Source organism: Rhamphochromis longiceps, linkage group LG8 (assembly GCF_057381845.1).
Source record: "Rhamphochromis longiceps isolate RC_006_pf linkage group LG8, R_longiceps_female_GT1.1, whole genome shotgun sequence".
Classification (NCBI taxonomy): Eukaryota; Metazoa; Chordata; class Actinopteri; order Cichliformes; family Cichlidae; genus Rhamphochromis; species Rhamphochromis longiceps.
The window spans coordinates 31,034,327-31,051,817 of NC_140564.1; the positions used below are offsets into that span (position 1 = coordinate 31,034,327).

Here is a 17,491-nt window from a genome sequence, read left to right on the forward strand (position 1 = left end):
CTGCTCTACACTTCGTTAGGTAGGAACCACCTCGCCCCCTTTTACCTTCAGAACTGCTTCTTTGTGGCAGAGGTTAATCAAGATAACTATCCCCCTCACCATTACACCCCCACCAGCAGGTGAACAGCGAGACAGCACGGCTCCGTGCTTTTGTTTTTATGCCAAATTCTGATCCTACCACCTGAATGTTGCAGCAGGAGTTGAGATATTTTTCTGTTGTCAGATTTTGGTGAGCCTAAATGTACTGTAACCTGTTTCCTGTTGATGTTACCGTTGCCTTTCTATCAGTTTGAAGCAGTCTGCTGTCAATAAGGCATTTTGACCCAGAGAACTGCTGCTCAGTGCAGCTCTTTATGGTTTACAGTGAATGGTCTAAAGGGATGGTTGTGTGGGGGGAAAACTTCAAGGAGATCACCGGTTTCTGAAATGCTCAGACCAGTCCATCATCACAGTCAAATAATCCTTCATTCTGATGGTTGGTTTGAACTTCAGCAGGCTGTCTCCACAATATCTACATGCCCAAATGCATCGAGCTGCTGCCATGTGATTGGTTGATTAGATATTTGCATTATCGAGCAGTCGGGACAGGTGTATGTAACAAAAAAAGAAAAAAAAATAGCCAGTGATTGTTATTTAAAAGGATACAGGCTACATACTTTTTTCAATAGGAAAATATAATTAGTGACTTACAGTAATCACATTTAAAATATGACTATATAAAAAAATAACCACTGTTCATCTTTATATACTTTTTGTCAAAACCACAGGGAGCCACTGGAGATGGTCCAGGTTCACACCCCCCGAACTAAACAATTCATTATTAATGGAGCAATCGTGGAAACAATCAGCATATTATCTTAATCTCTCTGAACCTCAGTTGGAGTGGCGAGCATGGACATATGTGCAAAAACGTTTAGTCCTGAATCCCTTGAGCTATGAATTTAAAGGCCCAGAAATGAAGTCATGGAGGAAAATTAAGAATTTCAGACAGAGGACAGATTTGTTTATTTTCACTACTTAAAAGTGTAGCTGGACCTTAGGAAAAAATTAAATTAAAAGGTTTTGATATTTATAATCAAAACAGGCTCTTTTTAATTTAGGTTATTTGCAGAAACACTGGTACCCATCAGTGACCAGTGTAGCATTACAGTATATACTTCAAATCAGGCTTAATAGACTTTTTTTTTTCTCCTTTGCTTCACAATTCTGTTGTACATTTGCAATGATAGTTTTTTGTATTTTTGTTCTATAATTTTACATATGTAACAAAAAATATAGTGTTATTGTAATTAAAATGCAAATAGTCATAAATGCTCCTCTGTGAAACACGTGGATGTAACAATAGTATTTATTTACACCTGTTGATAATATTCAAAGGATAATCTGTCCTTAAAAGGCTGTGCTATTGTTATTATAAGGATTACATTGGTTTTGTGGCTCCATCAGATTTCTTTTGTTTAAAAAATGGCTCACTGTTGTTCCAACTCAAATTTGGCAAATAATAGGGCAGCATTCTTTAAACCAAAGAAAACCACCTAATATTTACATAAAGCTTTTAATAGTAACATTGAATAATTTTAGTCCATTCAACAAGTTTCAGGTACATCAAATATAACATGTTATGCATAACATCACTTACAATCATACAGATAATCATTTAAACTTAGAGTGCATTAAAAATATGTGTATTAAAAATAGCTGCGATTATATTTGATAAATAATCCAACATTTAAATCACCAGGAAAATGGCGAAATAGCGTTTACTTAGTGTAAACAAACCCCGACAGGGAAATTAAAATAGTTTTGCTGTCACGTTGATATAATTTTCTTTAATATAATGAATAATCCCGAAAAAAAAACGATTCAACATGCACTATTTCTTCCAAGCGCACCGCAGTAAATCAATTAAATTAACTCGTCTTTATATTAATCGCTCGCCAACGCCGGTAAATAAACTATCACAAATGTCAGCATTTCAAGTGGCGCGCTTGACGACTTCTCGCGAGATTTTCGTGCGTTCTGTACTTTGTCAGCAGCGGTCCTCCACCATTTCGCTGCGTAAAGTCTCCTCCCCGCGACCGCTACATTCTGCGCCGAAACCCAGTCTCTCCCGGTCCGTAATTTAACTTCTTCCCACAGACCTAGGGGTACCTCGTTGGGTACCGGGAGACAGTTCGGATTACTGGCATTACGGATTGAGTGCGATTTTTCGCGGATGACGACTCCTTCAACGAGAATTTAGTAAAAGAAAATTGGTCGGAAATTTCAGGTAGGTGGGAACTTAAGATGGCGGCCTTGAGAGGGAGGGGGGCGAAGGAGGAAGTAAAGGGGGATTCAAGGGGGGTTTTAGACAACTGGAAGGCCACAATCAGACTGCGTTTCATTTGTTCACGCTGCTTCTGGGGCGTGCGATGAAATATGTACCTACCTACAACACTGACCTAAACCAAGATGACAAAACAGTAGACAGTGACATGGGATATCTTCGGATGTTAACTACTCTAAAAGAAAAAAGGAGTGATAAACCGTCACTTCCGTGCGGTCGTTTCTAAAGTGCGGTCCGTGGGGACGTAGTTAGCCCCCTTGAGTCCCCCGTGTAATCGTTGCAAAATTTATATGGAACTTTCTAACACTGTTTTTTTTAGACATTTCGTATATTTAACTAAAAAGTAATCACTATCTATTTTTAAAACTGAATAATTTAAACCCATTTATTTTCGCAAAAGAGGATTTGACCCCACGCAATGACGTCACGAGTGATTGTCTCCCCCCCTCCCTCTGTAGTGCATGCAGAAGCGGCTTTTAATGCGACTTTTCGGATGTTTTGGGGGTATTTTTGGGTCCTCAGCGTACAGTAACGCATTAAAATGTATCGGCATAAACTGGCTTCTTTGAAGCCTGAGCATTACATAACTGCGGGTGGGATGAGGGGCGCCTGCGCGTCAAATGAACGCACCCTACTAACTAACTCTTCTAGCTGGCTAGTTAGCAGCAGGCTTCCTCCATTTAACTGTTATTGCTGGAGCTAACGTTAGCTAGTTAGCCAGCCTGCCAGAGAGCTAACCGGCAACGTTAGGCGTTAACCTTTGAATTGTGTTTTATGAAGCTTCTTGAGCTGCAGTTCTCATATGGGTACGGCTCATGTTTCAAGGTATCACCGCTGCCACATCACTAGTGAATACACATAATTTCTTGGTCGTCTTGAACCCCATGTGGCGACAGGTACTCACAATTTAAAAGGAAAAAAAAGAAAAAATAGTCACGAGAGCACGGATTGAATGACTGACCGGAGGCCCGCGCGCTTGGTCGCCGGCTTTTAGCGCGAGAGAGCGCGTGCTGCAGAAATCCTAACATCTTCCTGTGGGCGACTGCAGCAAATGCAACCAGGAGCTGGCTGTTTTTTTTTTTTTTTTTGTGTTTGTTTTTTTTTTATTACCGCTGCACACACACCACAGTCCTAGCAGGAGTTTGCTAGCCTAGCTGTCCGCTCCTTACGTGACATGTTACTCATCATCCCACACATTCATATATCTCTGTTTACCAACTGAAGCTTCTGCCACAGCTCATTTTTTTTATAGCTGTTGGAGTTGTAAGACCAGTCAGTTTCAGCAGTAGAGTTCCTAATAGTGAGTTTAAACTGCTTTTTTGATTTTAAAAATAAAGTTACCACCCGATTTCTGTTCCTCACTTCCTCAGAATATGTGGAGGGGACCCTAATTTCAGCATCCTGGAAGTAGAAAGCACTGAAGATCTGTGTCTTACACGACAGACAGGTGAGAGGCTCCTGCTTTGCACACACATCGCTTCAGAAGTGGCTGTAATATGTGTAGTAATTATTTGTGACTTGCTAGTGCAGTCAGCAGTGTTTAGACATTTAAATAGACTTCTTTATGTTATTATTTTGTTAGCAAAAACTTATTGTACTTAGTCCCCATGAAAAGAAACTCATCAAACAAAATATAGTGCACAGACTGGTTTTTATTTTGATATATTTAGTCTAAAAAGTAAACACGGATGAGCTGTGCAGCTAATGTTTTTGCATTAAAATTTACCTTGCTTCTTTTAGATGGAATCTAAGGTACTATGTTATTTAGCTGGTATAAATGCTATTTAGTCTGTGGAGCATCCAGAGATCCCCGTTTTTATTTGTTTATTTTGGTTTTTGGTTTCAGGTGTTTTATTTTCCCTTTCTTGTGTATGTATGTTAATGACCTTTTTAAAGATATACATACAATTGTGGAAATTTTTTTCCTGAGATTTTTACAAATGTGCATTGCAATTATATTGTTGTTGTTATTATATTTAGACTTAAAAGAAAAAACATGGGGGATGAAAATGTCCTGTTTAAAGAGGGACATGTGGTCGCACTTTCATTTTTACCTGTTAAGTGAGTTATACCAGAGGTGTTCATGAGCCACGTTTGGCCCATTAGCCCAGTTTGACTAGTAAAACCAGTGCTACTAAAGAACATTCACCTGGACATCCCTGGATTCAAAATGAGCCAGACACGGAGTGTTCAGATCTTGTTTTCATTTTTTCTTTTTTCTTTTTTTTTTGTCTCCTTACATCATGTGTTTGTTAAAATTGATAAATCATAGTGACAATATAAGATAAAGTTCTGCTTTACTTATCTCAAAAGTGGGGAAATCCCTTTATTGCTGCAAATACAAGCTATAAGCACATAAGATAAGTACAGTGCTATATAGTTCAATAAAATACATCACAGTAAAACAACTACATTAGTAAATACAAGAACTGAAGTAAAATCAAAATTTAAGTGAGTATAAACTTAAATAAAACGATTAAAGTACACTTATAGAGAGAGATGTATACTTCTGTGTAAAGCTAGTACCATCATACCACAAAAAATGAGTTTTATCGAAAAATTTGAGTAATTTATGACTTCACTGCAACTCTCACTCTTTACAAAATATCCAGTAGCCGATTGGACCAGTTCATGCCTGACACCCCTGTTAACAGCCTGTGTCTCTTCCCTTGCAGGTGCAGTGTGTAGCCGGGGCAGCACCGAGGAAGGACGCTCTGGGGAGGAGGCGGCGCGGCAGCACGCCTCTCCGGCTGTGGATGTGCTGGGTGGCAACCCCCAGGCTGCACAAAATGTGGCTGGGGAGTCCCCTCGGCATGCCCCGCAGCCGGTCGCAGCTGCCCCGCACCCAGTCCCTCCGCTCACCGATCCGTCCACTGTGCCCCTGCTGGAGAGCAACACCCCAACATTCGCCAGCACGGAGAACGCCCCTCCGACCACCTTGCCTGAGACTCTACCAATCAGTGGTAATATCATCTCAGAAGAGAGTGCCGTCGGAGTTGCAAGATCTTTGCCAGCGTCCCTCACTGAGGACTGCAGTTCCTCTGCTGAGATGCAAAGGCTTCCAGCTTCCCTTTGTCCTCCTGTCCCCTTACAGATTGACAAAACAGTGCAAGAGCTGCAATACGGGTCACAAACTGATAAAGAGAAAAGCCACTCAAACAGTCAGACAAACCAGCTTCCTAGAGAAGGTGCTGGACTTGTGGTTATTACGGGAACAAAGGAAAAACGGTCCATCACCTTGGAATATAAACCAGAGACTGGAACAAATATGGAACTTGGTGGAAAAGAGCACACAGGTGGGAATATTCTCCCACAACAACCCAAATCTCAGATCTGTTTCACAGCCTCATCTCTCTCTGTCCAAGACGCTACGGAGGGTGGGGCTGTGGAGCAGTCCGACAGGACTCCATCTGTCCAAACAAATCAAAGCAGCCATATACCTCCGTCAGGTGCTGCAGAGCAAGCAGGGAGTCTCCAGGACTCGGCATCGCCTGCACTCCTTCTGTCCTCAGCCGAAAATAGAGAGATTAAACAAACTAACCTGTCAAAAACTCAACCCAAAACTATCAAGGGGATCTCAGCTAATGCTAGAGACGTGCAGAAAACGGCTTTTTTGGAGTCAGTTGAACACATTGAAACGCAGCCTCATTCAGCTGAAATACTCGAAGCCGCAAAGGCAAGAGAGCTGCTCCCTGGAATATACACTTCGACTGGAAAAGGAAGCTCGGCGTCCAGCTGCGGTCCCCTTGAAGGAGCGCAGGTGGAGAGTAGCACGAGCAAAGAGCAAGCTGACTTGTCAGGCCCCACAGTGCTGCAAGAGATTTCCTCAAAACCTTCCACCGGACCTGCTCTGTTTGACACAGGCCTAGTTGTCTCACTTCAGGCGGGGGAGGTTATAAAAGCTGAAACATCTCACACCTCTGACCAAGTCGCCTCAACAGAGCTCATCGCGGAGATTGTGCATTCTGCCGACACTCAGGAAATTGTGGTTGTCGGGGAGGAGGCTCATATCACCGGGGCCTGGCCCACCGTGCACCTGAATCAGAGTTACCTTCTGCAGCGAGAGGATGGCAGCGTCTGCGAAGCCGCCATCGTCAACGAGCTGACTTCGGAGATCTCCGCTGGGGAGCCGAAGCTGTACACAGGAAGCGTTCAGACGCAGATGGAGCTGGGCTCTCAACCTGTGGAAGTGTACGAGTTTTGCAGTCTGGTGGAGGAGGTCGCAGAGGAGACGGTCTGTGCCAGCAGTGCTGCACAGATGCCTCATTCTCCTGGATATGAGGTGAACTTATTCAACGCTTTACTAGAAAACTCTGAGGACCTCGAAGCATCTATCCACACAGTTGGTGAAAACAACACCATCATAATCTCCCAGCAGCCCTTGCGTTCAACAAGTGATATAAATCAGGCTTGCTCTAGCAGTAATTTATCCATACGAAACACAAGCATGGCCGGAGTTGAACAGCATTTGGTGTTAGATGCTAACCAAGCTGTTGAAGTGGCACACTCAAGTGCGGTTTGTTTAGTTGAAGTAGCGGCCGTTACTGCTGACTCATTCACTGTTGAACAGGCGGACACCAGCGCGCAAATCGGGACACAGGTCGGTGCTGACCAGACGGAGGTGAGCGGTACTGCTGTGCTTCAGACTGTTGGCCCAAAACAGGAAGCAGAAGTAACAGTTGCTTCGTTATCTCTCTTATCCCCAGTGGTTACTATTACCAGTGGAAACTTGGGGATGCAGGCCCCTGTTGCTGTTACACTTTCTCATATAGGAAACCAACCCTCCCTAAATCAGACCCCAGGAGTCACTGTTGTAAGTGTCACAAAGCCTGAGGTCTGTGTTTCTGCTTGTGACGGGACCAAAGATTCCCCCGCTGTCACCACAACGGCATCAGTGACTGTTCAGAATGTCGCTATGCCCTCAGTAAGCAAGCCAGTGGCTTTGCGTGCCGCTCCTGGGGCTATAAATCCAACGCTGCTCCTTCTCAAACCGGGAGAAACTCCTCTCCTGAAACACCCACCCTCCTTTTCATTGTCTAAGCAACAGAATGCAGACGGCAAGCTGGCCAATGCCCACGGCTCCTGCTCCTGGTCTGGCACGGTGTCTGAGGAGTGCCTTCCCCAAACAGTCTCCGCTCTTAGCAGCTGCAGCGATCAGACGCAGCGGGCTGTCAATGAATTGTCAGTGGTAGCAGCAGCAGGAGCTTCTGTCAAGCTAGAAAGTGGTAATATTTCTCTTGAACCCGACCCGGCTACACCTGCCACCCCCTTAACGACTACTACAAGCAAACCTGAGGCCTTAACCGTTAGCAGAACTTTATCCCAAGATGATTCCACAGCAGCCGCTACGCTGCACAGTTCGAACATGCTCACAGCTTCAGTCTCAGCATCCACCAGCCCCGGCGACTTCCCCAGCCAACCCGATTCCATCTACGGGGAGGAAGATGGCGAGGACATTGAGCATGACGACCCTGCGGGAGAAACTGAGGTCCAGGAGAGCAACTCGGGACAGGTTAGCAGCCCAGAAGAAGGCAGTGACGACGAAGCCGACGGCGAAAAAAGCGAGATGACCACCCCCAGCTCGCCACACAAGGTATTTGATCCATTTAAAAAAAAAAATAAAATAAAAAAAAAAGGAAACCAAAGAAACCATAGCTTAGACATAGCATTAAGACTCATAGTCATGAGTTATTGCTTGAATGCCAAGGTATAAGAGGCGTCCACAAAACACGAGCACAACTGAAGCAAAACAGCTGATAAATGCTAAATCTGCATCCGGACATCTTGTCGCTGTGAATAAGATGAGATGAACTGTTTATTGGATCTTTTTTGTTCTTTTTATCCGAGTGAGGAGCTTAGGAGTTTCAGAGAGGTTTGCTTCCTAACTGGGTATGACAGAATATATATATATATTTTTTAGTGATGTGCAACACTGTTACTGTTGCTGAAATCATTTTTCTGAGCTGTAATTCAGTCCTGAAGAGATGCGTTAATATTTTATCTTGGCTAAGAACAAAAAGCAGTTTTAGTTATCAAATGGTAATCAGATACGCTGGCATGCTTTTTATTTTATTTTAAAAGGACGTCACTCCGCATGTAGTCCATCTTTAATGCAACACGTGTGTGCGCGGTGTTCTTGTATACAGTGATTCATTTCTTTTAAGTTGGCCGCATGCTAAGCCATGTGTGTTTTCCAGCATGGACAGAGCAGGACAGACAGACAAGCACTGTTTCTTAAGGTAAGTGCTGGTTGTCAGACACCCAGACAGGCTCATTTTAACAGGGCATTCATGAGCATATCCCAGGCAGGAGAATTTTAACTCAAGCAGGCATTTCTTTGACTTCAGCTCTTTTATGATTGCATGAGAAGACGGCTGCCACAGACTCGCTCGTGGCCAGTTTGACACGCTTCCTAAACACTTAAATGCTCTAATCCATTTCATGCATGATGCTTTTGTCTTAGTGAAGCTTAGGCTTTCACCTTAGTTTGTTTCATTTTCTAAAAATTAAAAAAAAAAAAAAATCCTCTTCATCCTTGTCCCCTTCACTCTCAGGTACGCCAGTGGATTGCAGACAGGGTCACTGGGAATTCTTCTCCTGGATCACCCTCAACCTTCTCCTACCCCGGATCCTCAACCACACCTGACTGGTCCACACCACGGCGGGAGAGGTCCTCGCCTCTCCGGGGTCCCCACGGAAAGTTTGTTTCACCTTCCTCTTTCGGTGCCTACAGTTCGTCGTCTTCGCCGCCAGACCAGGGCTCCTCTCAGCGGTCCCGCAGTGAGCGTCACACCGACATGGCAGAGCTGGCTAAACATGTGAGTGAGCATCATTCAGGATGTTCAGCATTTCGTCCACACGTCCGCGGGACAGTCAACCAGTCTGTCTCTCCGTCTGTGTTTTTTAGCAGTCTTTCTGCTTGTCTAGATACAGTTTTATCTAATTATATCTATCGATCTATTATCAATCTCTCTGACTGCTTGTCCTTCTGTTTACCTCTTTCATCTATCTTCAAATTTCCCAATTCAGTTTTTGTTTTTTTGTTTTTCAAACCGGGCTCTGATATTTTTATATAAAATATTTCATCTTTGTAACCGTCCTGCATATGAAAGGTTGTTTTTTTTTTGTTTATCATGCTTTACAGTTTTATATTTCTTCCACGTAATCCAAGTAAAATCTTAACTTTTATTTTGCTGTAGGTTGTTTCTTGTCCCTCAGTAAGTGGTGCCAGGCAGAAATCTTATGAATTGTGTATGAATCGCTGCTTCTCAGCCTCTCACTAAATCCTCAAATTGACGAAAGCAGTTGCACATCCGAAGATTATTTGCCTCATGTCCGATGCCTTTTAACAGGCTGCTCCAGGAGTCTGAAATGTAAATAATCAAAACAAATCACTTTGAATGGCACAGCATGCATTTTTTTAACCTTCTGGATTCTTAAAGGAGAGAAAATTGGACCTTTTTTTACTAAAAAGACATTTCAGTTTTGTGAATAGACGCAGCTTTTGATCCATTCCCCTATTTAGCTGTCGGGCAGATAAGTAGTTAATTGTTATTTTATGTCTGCTTTGAGTAATTTAAGAAAAGCTCAGGAGAAATGCAGCACTTTTTAAAAACTCCCCTGACATCCTTTTGACTTTGATGGTATACTTTACATGATTATGCTGGAGCGCTCTGCTGAACAACCTTTAAAAACTGTTGTGTTCAAGTGTTAAATATAAAGAGCTCTGTCCTTTGTACTGTTTACTTGCGTTACTTTTTGGGAACATCACGGTTTTTAAGAAGAAACGTCTCAATCAGCTCCTCCTCTTTTGTGAAGCAAGTGAAGCTCTGCTGATGAAGGTCACTATATGACAAACAGGACAAGGCAACAAAGTGTGTGGATTTGAAAGCAGGAGAAGAAAGATGGAACATCTTGCAGCCTTGTGACTGTGTGAGACAAAGTGTGAGGTGTGTGGAACAGCTTCTCTGCTGCAGTTTGAGTGCTAGGGAGGGATATTGTTATCGAAAATGTTGCACAGGTGCAGCTCTTTTGAAATTAAACAAATATTTTCTCCGACCGATGAGAGCCGTTCACCAGAGTGCCACTATTTTTTTTTTTTTTTTTTTTGTTACTGAGACAGATAATTATGAAGTAATGAATCCAGAGTGTACCTAAATGAGAGGTGCAAGGAGAACCTTTATTTTTTTAAATGCCAACCCGGAGGCTGGCACCACCATGGTTCCCTCTACACACACCAAGTGGGATTTCTTTTCTGTTTTTGTTTCAAGGTTGTTTTGGTGTTATTGCATAAAACTTTGTTAAAAAAATGTTTTGGTCAATTTGTGAAGATAATCTTCACAAATTGATGCCATTAAGTGAAATCCTATGAGATAAAAGCCACAAACAAACTGCCTTTTGTTCAGCTCTCTTTCCATATAATCTTTCTATTTTCCTTATAATGCCAATATATGGCACTAGTATCTAAAAAGACCTGAAAATGGGGTTCTCAAAGCTTTGATAGACCCATTTCTATCAAGTGAGCCTACATCAAAAGTGGGGACCGCCTCTAAGAGTCGGAAGAACTAGGAAAAGGTTCCTCCAGTTTGAAAGCACCTTTGACGATGCAGTGTAGCAGGAGATCAGTATTTGGCATTTCTGAATCAGCTAACCCCCACCTTACTGTTTCAGAGCCAGGAGTTTACTGACTTTTTGTTCTTCACTTTGTGCTGCAGGAAGCTGACATCGAGCATCGAACACAGGCACTGAAGCGAGAGGGCTTCTGGTCAATGAAGCGACTCACCCGCCTGACGGAGCCACCGCGGCCAAAGGTTCACTGGGATTACCTGTGTGAGGAGATGCAGTGGCTCTCGGCTGACTTTGCTCAAGAGAGGCGGTGGAAGAGAGGCGTGGCCAGAAAGGTAGGACGTGCAAATCATCACAGAGGTTTGCTTGAAGTTTCACACATTCATGATGCTAAGAACAGGGGTGAAAAGTGCGCTCCTGTATTTTTGATGGTGGATGTTGTATATGTTCTAAGTGTGTTCTGTTGATTTGTTGTTAGGTGGTGCGGATGGTGATGCGGCACCATGAGGAGCTGAGGCAAAAGGAAGAAAAAGCAAAGCGGGACGAGCATGCTAAAATCAGACGAGTCGCCTCTTCTATTGCAAAGGAAGTCCGGGCTTTTTGGAGCAGTGTAGAGAAGGTACAGATGATTCCCTGAAACCAAGCAAACAGAACATTCTGCTTCTCTGTTCAGCGCCCGTGTTTGTTCGGGTTTATGACAGAAATAACATCCACTTTTCACATGAAGTGCAGTCCTGCTTCCAAAAACGTGGCAGTGTAATGTTCAAGGCTGTAGCTGAATAAAAACTAAAACGAGGTGGGGATCAGGAGGCTTTGGCGCACAGATTCTGAAACTGCAGGTTTCGTCACTCTCCTACCAAAATTCACTGAACCAGCAGCAAAAGACCAAAACTACACTTTTGAAAAACATCGTAATGAATAAATTCCCTCTTAGTTTTGCTGTTTTGCTTCCACCACGATAAAATTGCACCTCTTGCACAGCTCTATCTCTCAGCGTGCTTTGACGCCAATTTACCATCAAACACCTCTATTTTCGGTATTTTTTTGTTTGCCTGCTACACACCCAGCTACCGTTGTGTACAGTGCTGTCGGCTGCCCCCCTCCAAAAAAATGGCCCCTGACAAGACAGCCTAATTTCTGTTTTTCAGTACTGAAGAAATGTAAACTTTCACACATTATACTAAATTGCAAAATGCTCATCTGTGTCTCCAATAAAACGTTGGCACTACATACAACACGACGCAACACAGTAACTTAACTTAGTAATAAAATGAAGAATAAGTGTAAATAATAAACAAAACAAAAAAAACACTGGACAGTTTGGACACACATTTTAAAAAAAAACCCCAAAAAAAAAAAAAAACAAAATAATTTAAATTAAACTGAAAGTGAACCCTTTCATATGAGCAAAACTCGCTCTGAAAGCTGGCTGAAACTGAAAATAAAACTTCAGAACAAACATATACGATAGAAAATGGCACACGAAGTGATTAGTTTTTATTGGGCTCTTCTTTTAACAACACTCTGGGAACCTTTGGAGGATATCAATTACCTCAGTAGGGGAAAACCAACGGGTTTTCTAATCTATGCTCGCTATCTCATGATTTCAGCCGCTCTGCTCGTCCCGTGTCATATTTTCTTTGGTTCAGAACAAGCTTAATATTTTCACTGGTGCGCTTGGGTCAGTTCAGCACCTGGATCCTTTTTCCTGCTGAGCTATTGTCGTTGTAAAAATGCAGAATGTGTTTTGGTATTTTTTGCTAAAATAAGCAAAGCTTTAATTTATAGTAGATGCATCTTTTTGTAAAGTAAGATGTAGTTTGCAAACACTTGGAATAAACTCTTGTGAATCTTCCATCTTTTTCTGGGATGTTCAACCTTGTTAGTTGTGAACTGATCTAGTGCGTGTTTTCTTTAGTATTACATTTTTTTTTTCAGTGTTGTTTTTCTAATTTAAAAACACACACACACACACAAAAAACTTTGTGTGTTGCTGACATTATTTTAATGGTCTAATTGTTTGTTTGTTTGTTGGTTTTTAAAAACCAACAAACAAACAAAAAGACCCCCACAGAGCTCATAATTGCCCTTTAAAAAAAAAAAAAGAAAAAAAAGTTTTTGTTATTTTTGAACTAAATACAGTATGTAAATCTAAGTCATCAAGAATTTCGGTTGAATTTCACCCAGAGTAATCCGACTACACGGCTCTTCTTGATGTTAAAACATGCAGCTTGAAACCTTGAATTGAACTTTTTATATTGTAAACTCAATTAAAATACGAGACCCATTTGAGATTTTATGCCGTTTTACCCAGCATCGCAACTTTTCTGCTTATGTGGGTTTTTTTTGTTTACTTTTTAAAAATCATGTGAAATTCCCAGCTGTTCTCACACGCTGTCTTATTTGTTGAACCTGAAGGTGGTACAGTACAAGCAGCAGTCCAGGCTAGAGGAGAAGCGGAAGAAGGCGTTGGACCTTCAGCTGGACTTCATTGTTGGCCAGACGGAGAAATACTCGGACCTCCTGAGCAAGTCCTTGGCACCCATCAGGCCTGCTGAGACCGTCGTGTCTCCACAGAAATCCCTGCCTAATCCTGTCGAGGAGGATGGTGAGAAGTTTTCCCTTTAAAGAAAACCTTCTTCTTATCGTTAGTGCTCACTGCCACCATGTCGCAGACAGCTTTCAGAGCTGATTCACTGGTTCAGACTGGGACGTTGTCATAGCTACACACCAGTGAGCGAATCTTCTCAAGCGTTCAGAGGTAAACTGTTTCATAGGAACAAAAGGCGTTCTTCACCGTCAAGGTCGCTACATCTTTGTAAGATTAAACCGCATTTTCTGCGAGCCCTCTCTGGCTGATGCACCTCGGCTTGGTTTAACATGATGAGAAGTCAAACATTTGTCACAGCAGTTACACATTTTTATTTTTTTTGGGGGGGTGGACCACATCCAGAGCGCTGTACCTAATGCTCTTTGGCAACCGTCAGACTTGAGACCCATCAAACCTGTCAGACTTGTCTGCCGCCAGTATTACCGTTGGCAGCTTATTCCTGAAGCACTGAGGTGAGCAGCTTAATCTGAAGCTGTGTTTCAGTCAGAGGAGGAACAGACGTAGCAGTGGTTCTGATCCCACCTTCATTTCATTACCAAATACGGGTTTGTTGGTGCTAAAGTGCGAACACAGTCTGCTTAGCTGTGAAGAAGCTCACAGCACTGAGACCAAAACTTAAATTTTCCTTCTGCCTGTAGCTGAAGCCTTGCAGTAGCTCCAGCTGTGGCTTTTGTGTGTTAAAATCAAAATAGGAGACACAAACCAATAAGTCTTTAGTTAAGAAAGAGAAAAAAAAGATAGGTAGGTAGGTAGGTAGGTAGGTAGGTAGGAATCGAGCAACAACAAAAACCCCCCACCAGACACAACAAACTGCTGCTCTTAATCAAGACATGGATTTACATCAGCCTATTCTAGAAACTAAAATAACATGTTATATTTCAAACAGTGTGTGCTTATCATACTTTTGCTGTTTCTTTTATCTGTGACAGATAATCTGAAAGATATCTAATGTATATAAAATGCTGTCAATCATTTTTATGTTTAAAAAAAAAAAAAGTTCAAATGGCTGCATATTATTTTATTTTATTTTATTTTTTAAAACCATTTGACACATTTATGCCTCTGTTCAAATTTAGTCTAAATCAAACTTCTGTTTTTTGGATTTATAATACTGAAAGTATTTTCTGCAGACTTGTATTTAGATTAGTTAAACATCTGTTGTGATGTTTTGCATGACTAACAGGCTGAGAGTAGCAATATTTACTGCTGCAGAAGCTTCAAAGCAGAGGAAACTGTATAAGTGGGTATGATACACAAATAAAGCCACTGAAAACAAGTATTCCTGTATGAAATATATTTGCTTGAGGGTTTAAAAAAAAAAAAAAAAAAAAAAAAAAGTAAAATCCTTGTTTCAGTTTGCAAAATGCTTGGACTGCGTGGTTCCCATTCATCAACTATCCTCACAGACCATCTGTAAAATGCAAATAATCCATAAAAACTTCTTTTAAAAAGTATATTTAAGCGTATATGAGAGGAAATTCAGTCTTTTTCAGTGTGTATGTTTGAGATGGTGTTTTTTTTTTTTCTCTTTTTGACTTTGCAGTTTGTCTAACTGTGTTCTTCAGAATAAAGTCTTTTTCCAATACCAAACCCTTTGTTTTCATGCAGACAGAGACTTTGAACCTCCCTGTGAAGAGGAGGATGATGAAGAGACCATAGAGGTGGAGGAGCAGCAGGAGGGCAATGATGCTGAGAGCCACCGGAGGGAGATTGAACTGCTGAAGGAAGAGGGCATGCTGCCACTGGACCAGCTGCTCAGCAGCCTCAATCTGCCTCAGGTAGGTCCACAAACCAGAGGGCAGTGATTGTTTTCTGAAAAGAACAAAAGTACTGCAACCATCCAGAAACAGACCAACTTCACAGATGTCCTCAATTTAACTTGGTTATCTAAATTTGTGGTTTAAATATTTATATCTGAAAAGTTGAACAGCCTACAACTTGAGCTACTTTGTATTAGAGATGGACCGATCCGATATTACGTATCGGTATTGGTCCGATACTGACCTAAATTACTGGATCGGATATCGGAGAGAAATAAAACATGTGATCCAATCCGAAGTATCACAAAATCACCTCACAAAATGCGCTACTTGGCATAACCCAGCTCAGTGCATCGTATCAGTATGTGTCACGTGATAGAGCGGCTGTTGTCTGCGAGACCTGTCGGTGGTCTGGTGGAGCATGTGGAGCCTCGCTACATGCTTCCAAACCGCGGCATTTCATCTCAGAGAAAACTATCCCAGAGAAGTAAAGCAAGTGTGTAAGTGCATCTCTGAATGTTTGCATAGTATTTCCACGTTAAGCTTAACAACTGATATATTGAGCCATAGCTGGACTGACCATCGGAGTTCCATATTGAGGCGAAAAGGAAGCAATTTGTCCATTACTTCAGCTACAATGGGGGAAAAAAAAAAAGGGCACAAAGCTGGAGTTATTCTGTCTTTGCTGCACAGCTGCCTCTTCTCTCATTCTCTCCCCCTCCCTCCCCTGTTGCTACTTCAATCATGAAACTGATCAATGATCAGCTGGTTGGCTTTTCTGTCGCAAGTCCCGTCTCTCTTGTTTGTTTATCGCCCACCGTTTGGATATGTGGTGAGAGGGAAACATAAAAATTAATCCAGGAGATGTTCTTACTGAATCATCAGCTGAACAGTGATGGACAAACAGGATTACCTTTTATGTGAATGAGTTGAAGGGAAGTTATGAACTGTTTCTGAGAGACAAATAACACCAGGATCCTTTTCTACGTAGCTGACAGCTGGTAACTTTGCAGGGGCGGATCTAGCAAAGTTTTGCTAGGGGGCCAGGTAGGGCATTAACAGGGAAAGGGTGGGCACAAAAATACTTTTGTTTGTTATTTCATTTAAAATGACTAACTTTTAATAAATAATTATCTGAATCTTACAACCAAAGTGGTCATCTGATTAAATGTATAGAAATCCATTATTGTATATAGTAACTGTTAAGTCTAATATACAGTGGGGCAAAAAAGTATTTAGTCAGCCACCGATTGTGCAAGTTCCCCCACTTAAAATGATGACAGAGGTCAGTAATTTGCACCAGAGGTACACTTCAACTGTGAGAGACAGAATGTGAAAAAAAAAAAAATCCATGAATCCACATGGTAGGATTTGTAAAGAATTTATTCGTAAATTAGGGTGGAAAATAAGTATTTGGTCAATAACAAAAATACAACTCAATACTTTGTAACATAACCTTTGTTGGCAATAACAGAGGTCAAACGTTTACTATAGGTCTTTACCAGGTTTGCACACACAGTAGCTGGTATTTTGGCCCATTCCTCCATGCAGATCTTCTCGAGAGCAGTGATGTTTTGGGGCTGTCGCCGAGCAACACGGACTTTCAACTCCCGCCACAGATTTTCTATGGGGTTGAGGTCTGGAGACTGGCTAGGCCACTCCAGGACTTTCAAATGCTTCTTACGGAGCCACTCCTTTGTTGCCCGGGTGGTGTGTTTTGGATCATACAGGTACACTTCAACTGTGAGAGACAGAATGTGAAAAAAAAATCCATGAATCCACATGGTAGGATTTGTAAAGAATTTATTCGTAAATTAGGGTGGAAAATAAGTATTTGGTCACCTCAAACAAGGAAAATCTCTGGCTCTCACAGACCTGTAACGTCTTCTGTAAGAAGCTTTTCTGTCCCCCACTCGTTACCTGTATGAATGGCACCTGTTCGAACTCATCATCTGTATCATCTGTATCTGTATAACTCCAAACTCCGCCATGGCCAAGACCAAAGAGCTTTCGAAGGACACCAGGAAAAGTATTGTAGACCTGCACCAGACTGGGAAGAGTGAATCTACAATAGACAAGCAGCTTGGTGTGAAAAAATCAACTGTGGGAGCAATCATCAGAAAATGGAAGACATACAAGACCACTGATAATCTCCCTCGATCTGGGGCTCCACGCAAGATCTCATCCCGTGGGGTCAAAATGATCATGAGAACGGTGAGCAAAGATCCC

At 42.0% G+C, this 17,491-nt stretch overlaps 1 protein-coding gene across 3 annotated transcripts in view; it reads left to right on the plus strand.

Annotated features, from left to right (window-relative positions):
- Window positions 1-3,696: 3,696 nt before the first annotated feature.
- Window positions 3,697-17,491, plus strand: part of srcap (Snf2-related CREBBP activator protein) — a 41,055-nt gene continuing 27,260 nt past the window's right edge. Inside the window, exons 1-8 of one of the 3 annotated variants that reach the window (XM_085417034.1) lie at window positions 3,697-3,773; window positions 5,002-7,919; window positions 8,524-8,565; window positions 8,881-9,144; window positions 11,041-11,226; window positions 11,370-11,510; window positions 13,310-13,499; window positions 15,111-15,280. In XM_085417034.1, the coding sequence (XP_085273160.1) occupies window positions 5,376-7,919; window positions 8,524-8,565; window positions 8,881-9,144; window positions 11,041-11,226; window positions 11,370-11,510; window positions 13,310-13,499; window positions 15,111-15,280 (3,537 nt within the window). In that variant the 5' untranslated portion in view covers window positions 3,697-3,773; window positions 5,002-5,375. Of the gene's footprint in view, window positions 3,774-5,001; window positions 7,920-8,523; window positions 8,566-8,880; window positions 9,145-11,040; window positions 11,227-11,369; window positions 11,511-13,309; window positions 13,500-15,110; window positions 15,281-17,491 lie in introns of those variants that run through there. The other 2 variants (XM_085417035.1, XM_085417033.1) reach the window with 2 other exon arrangements.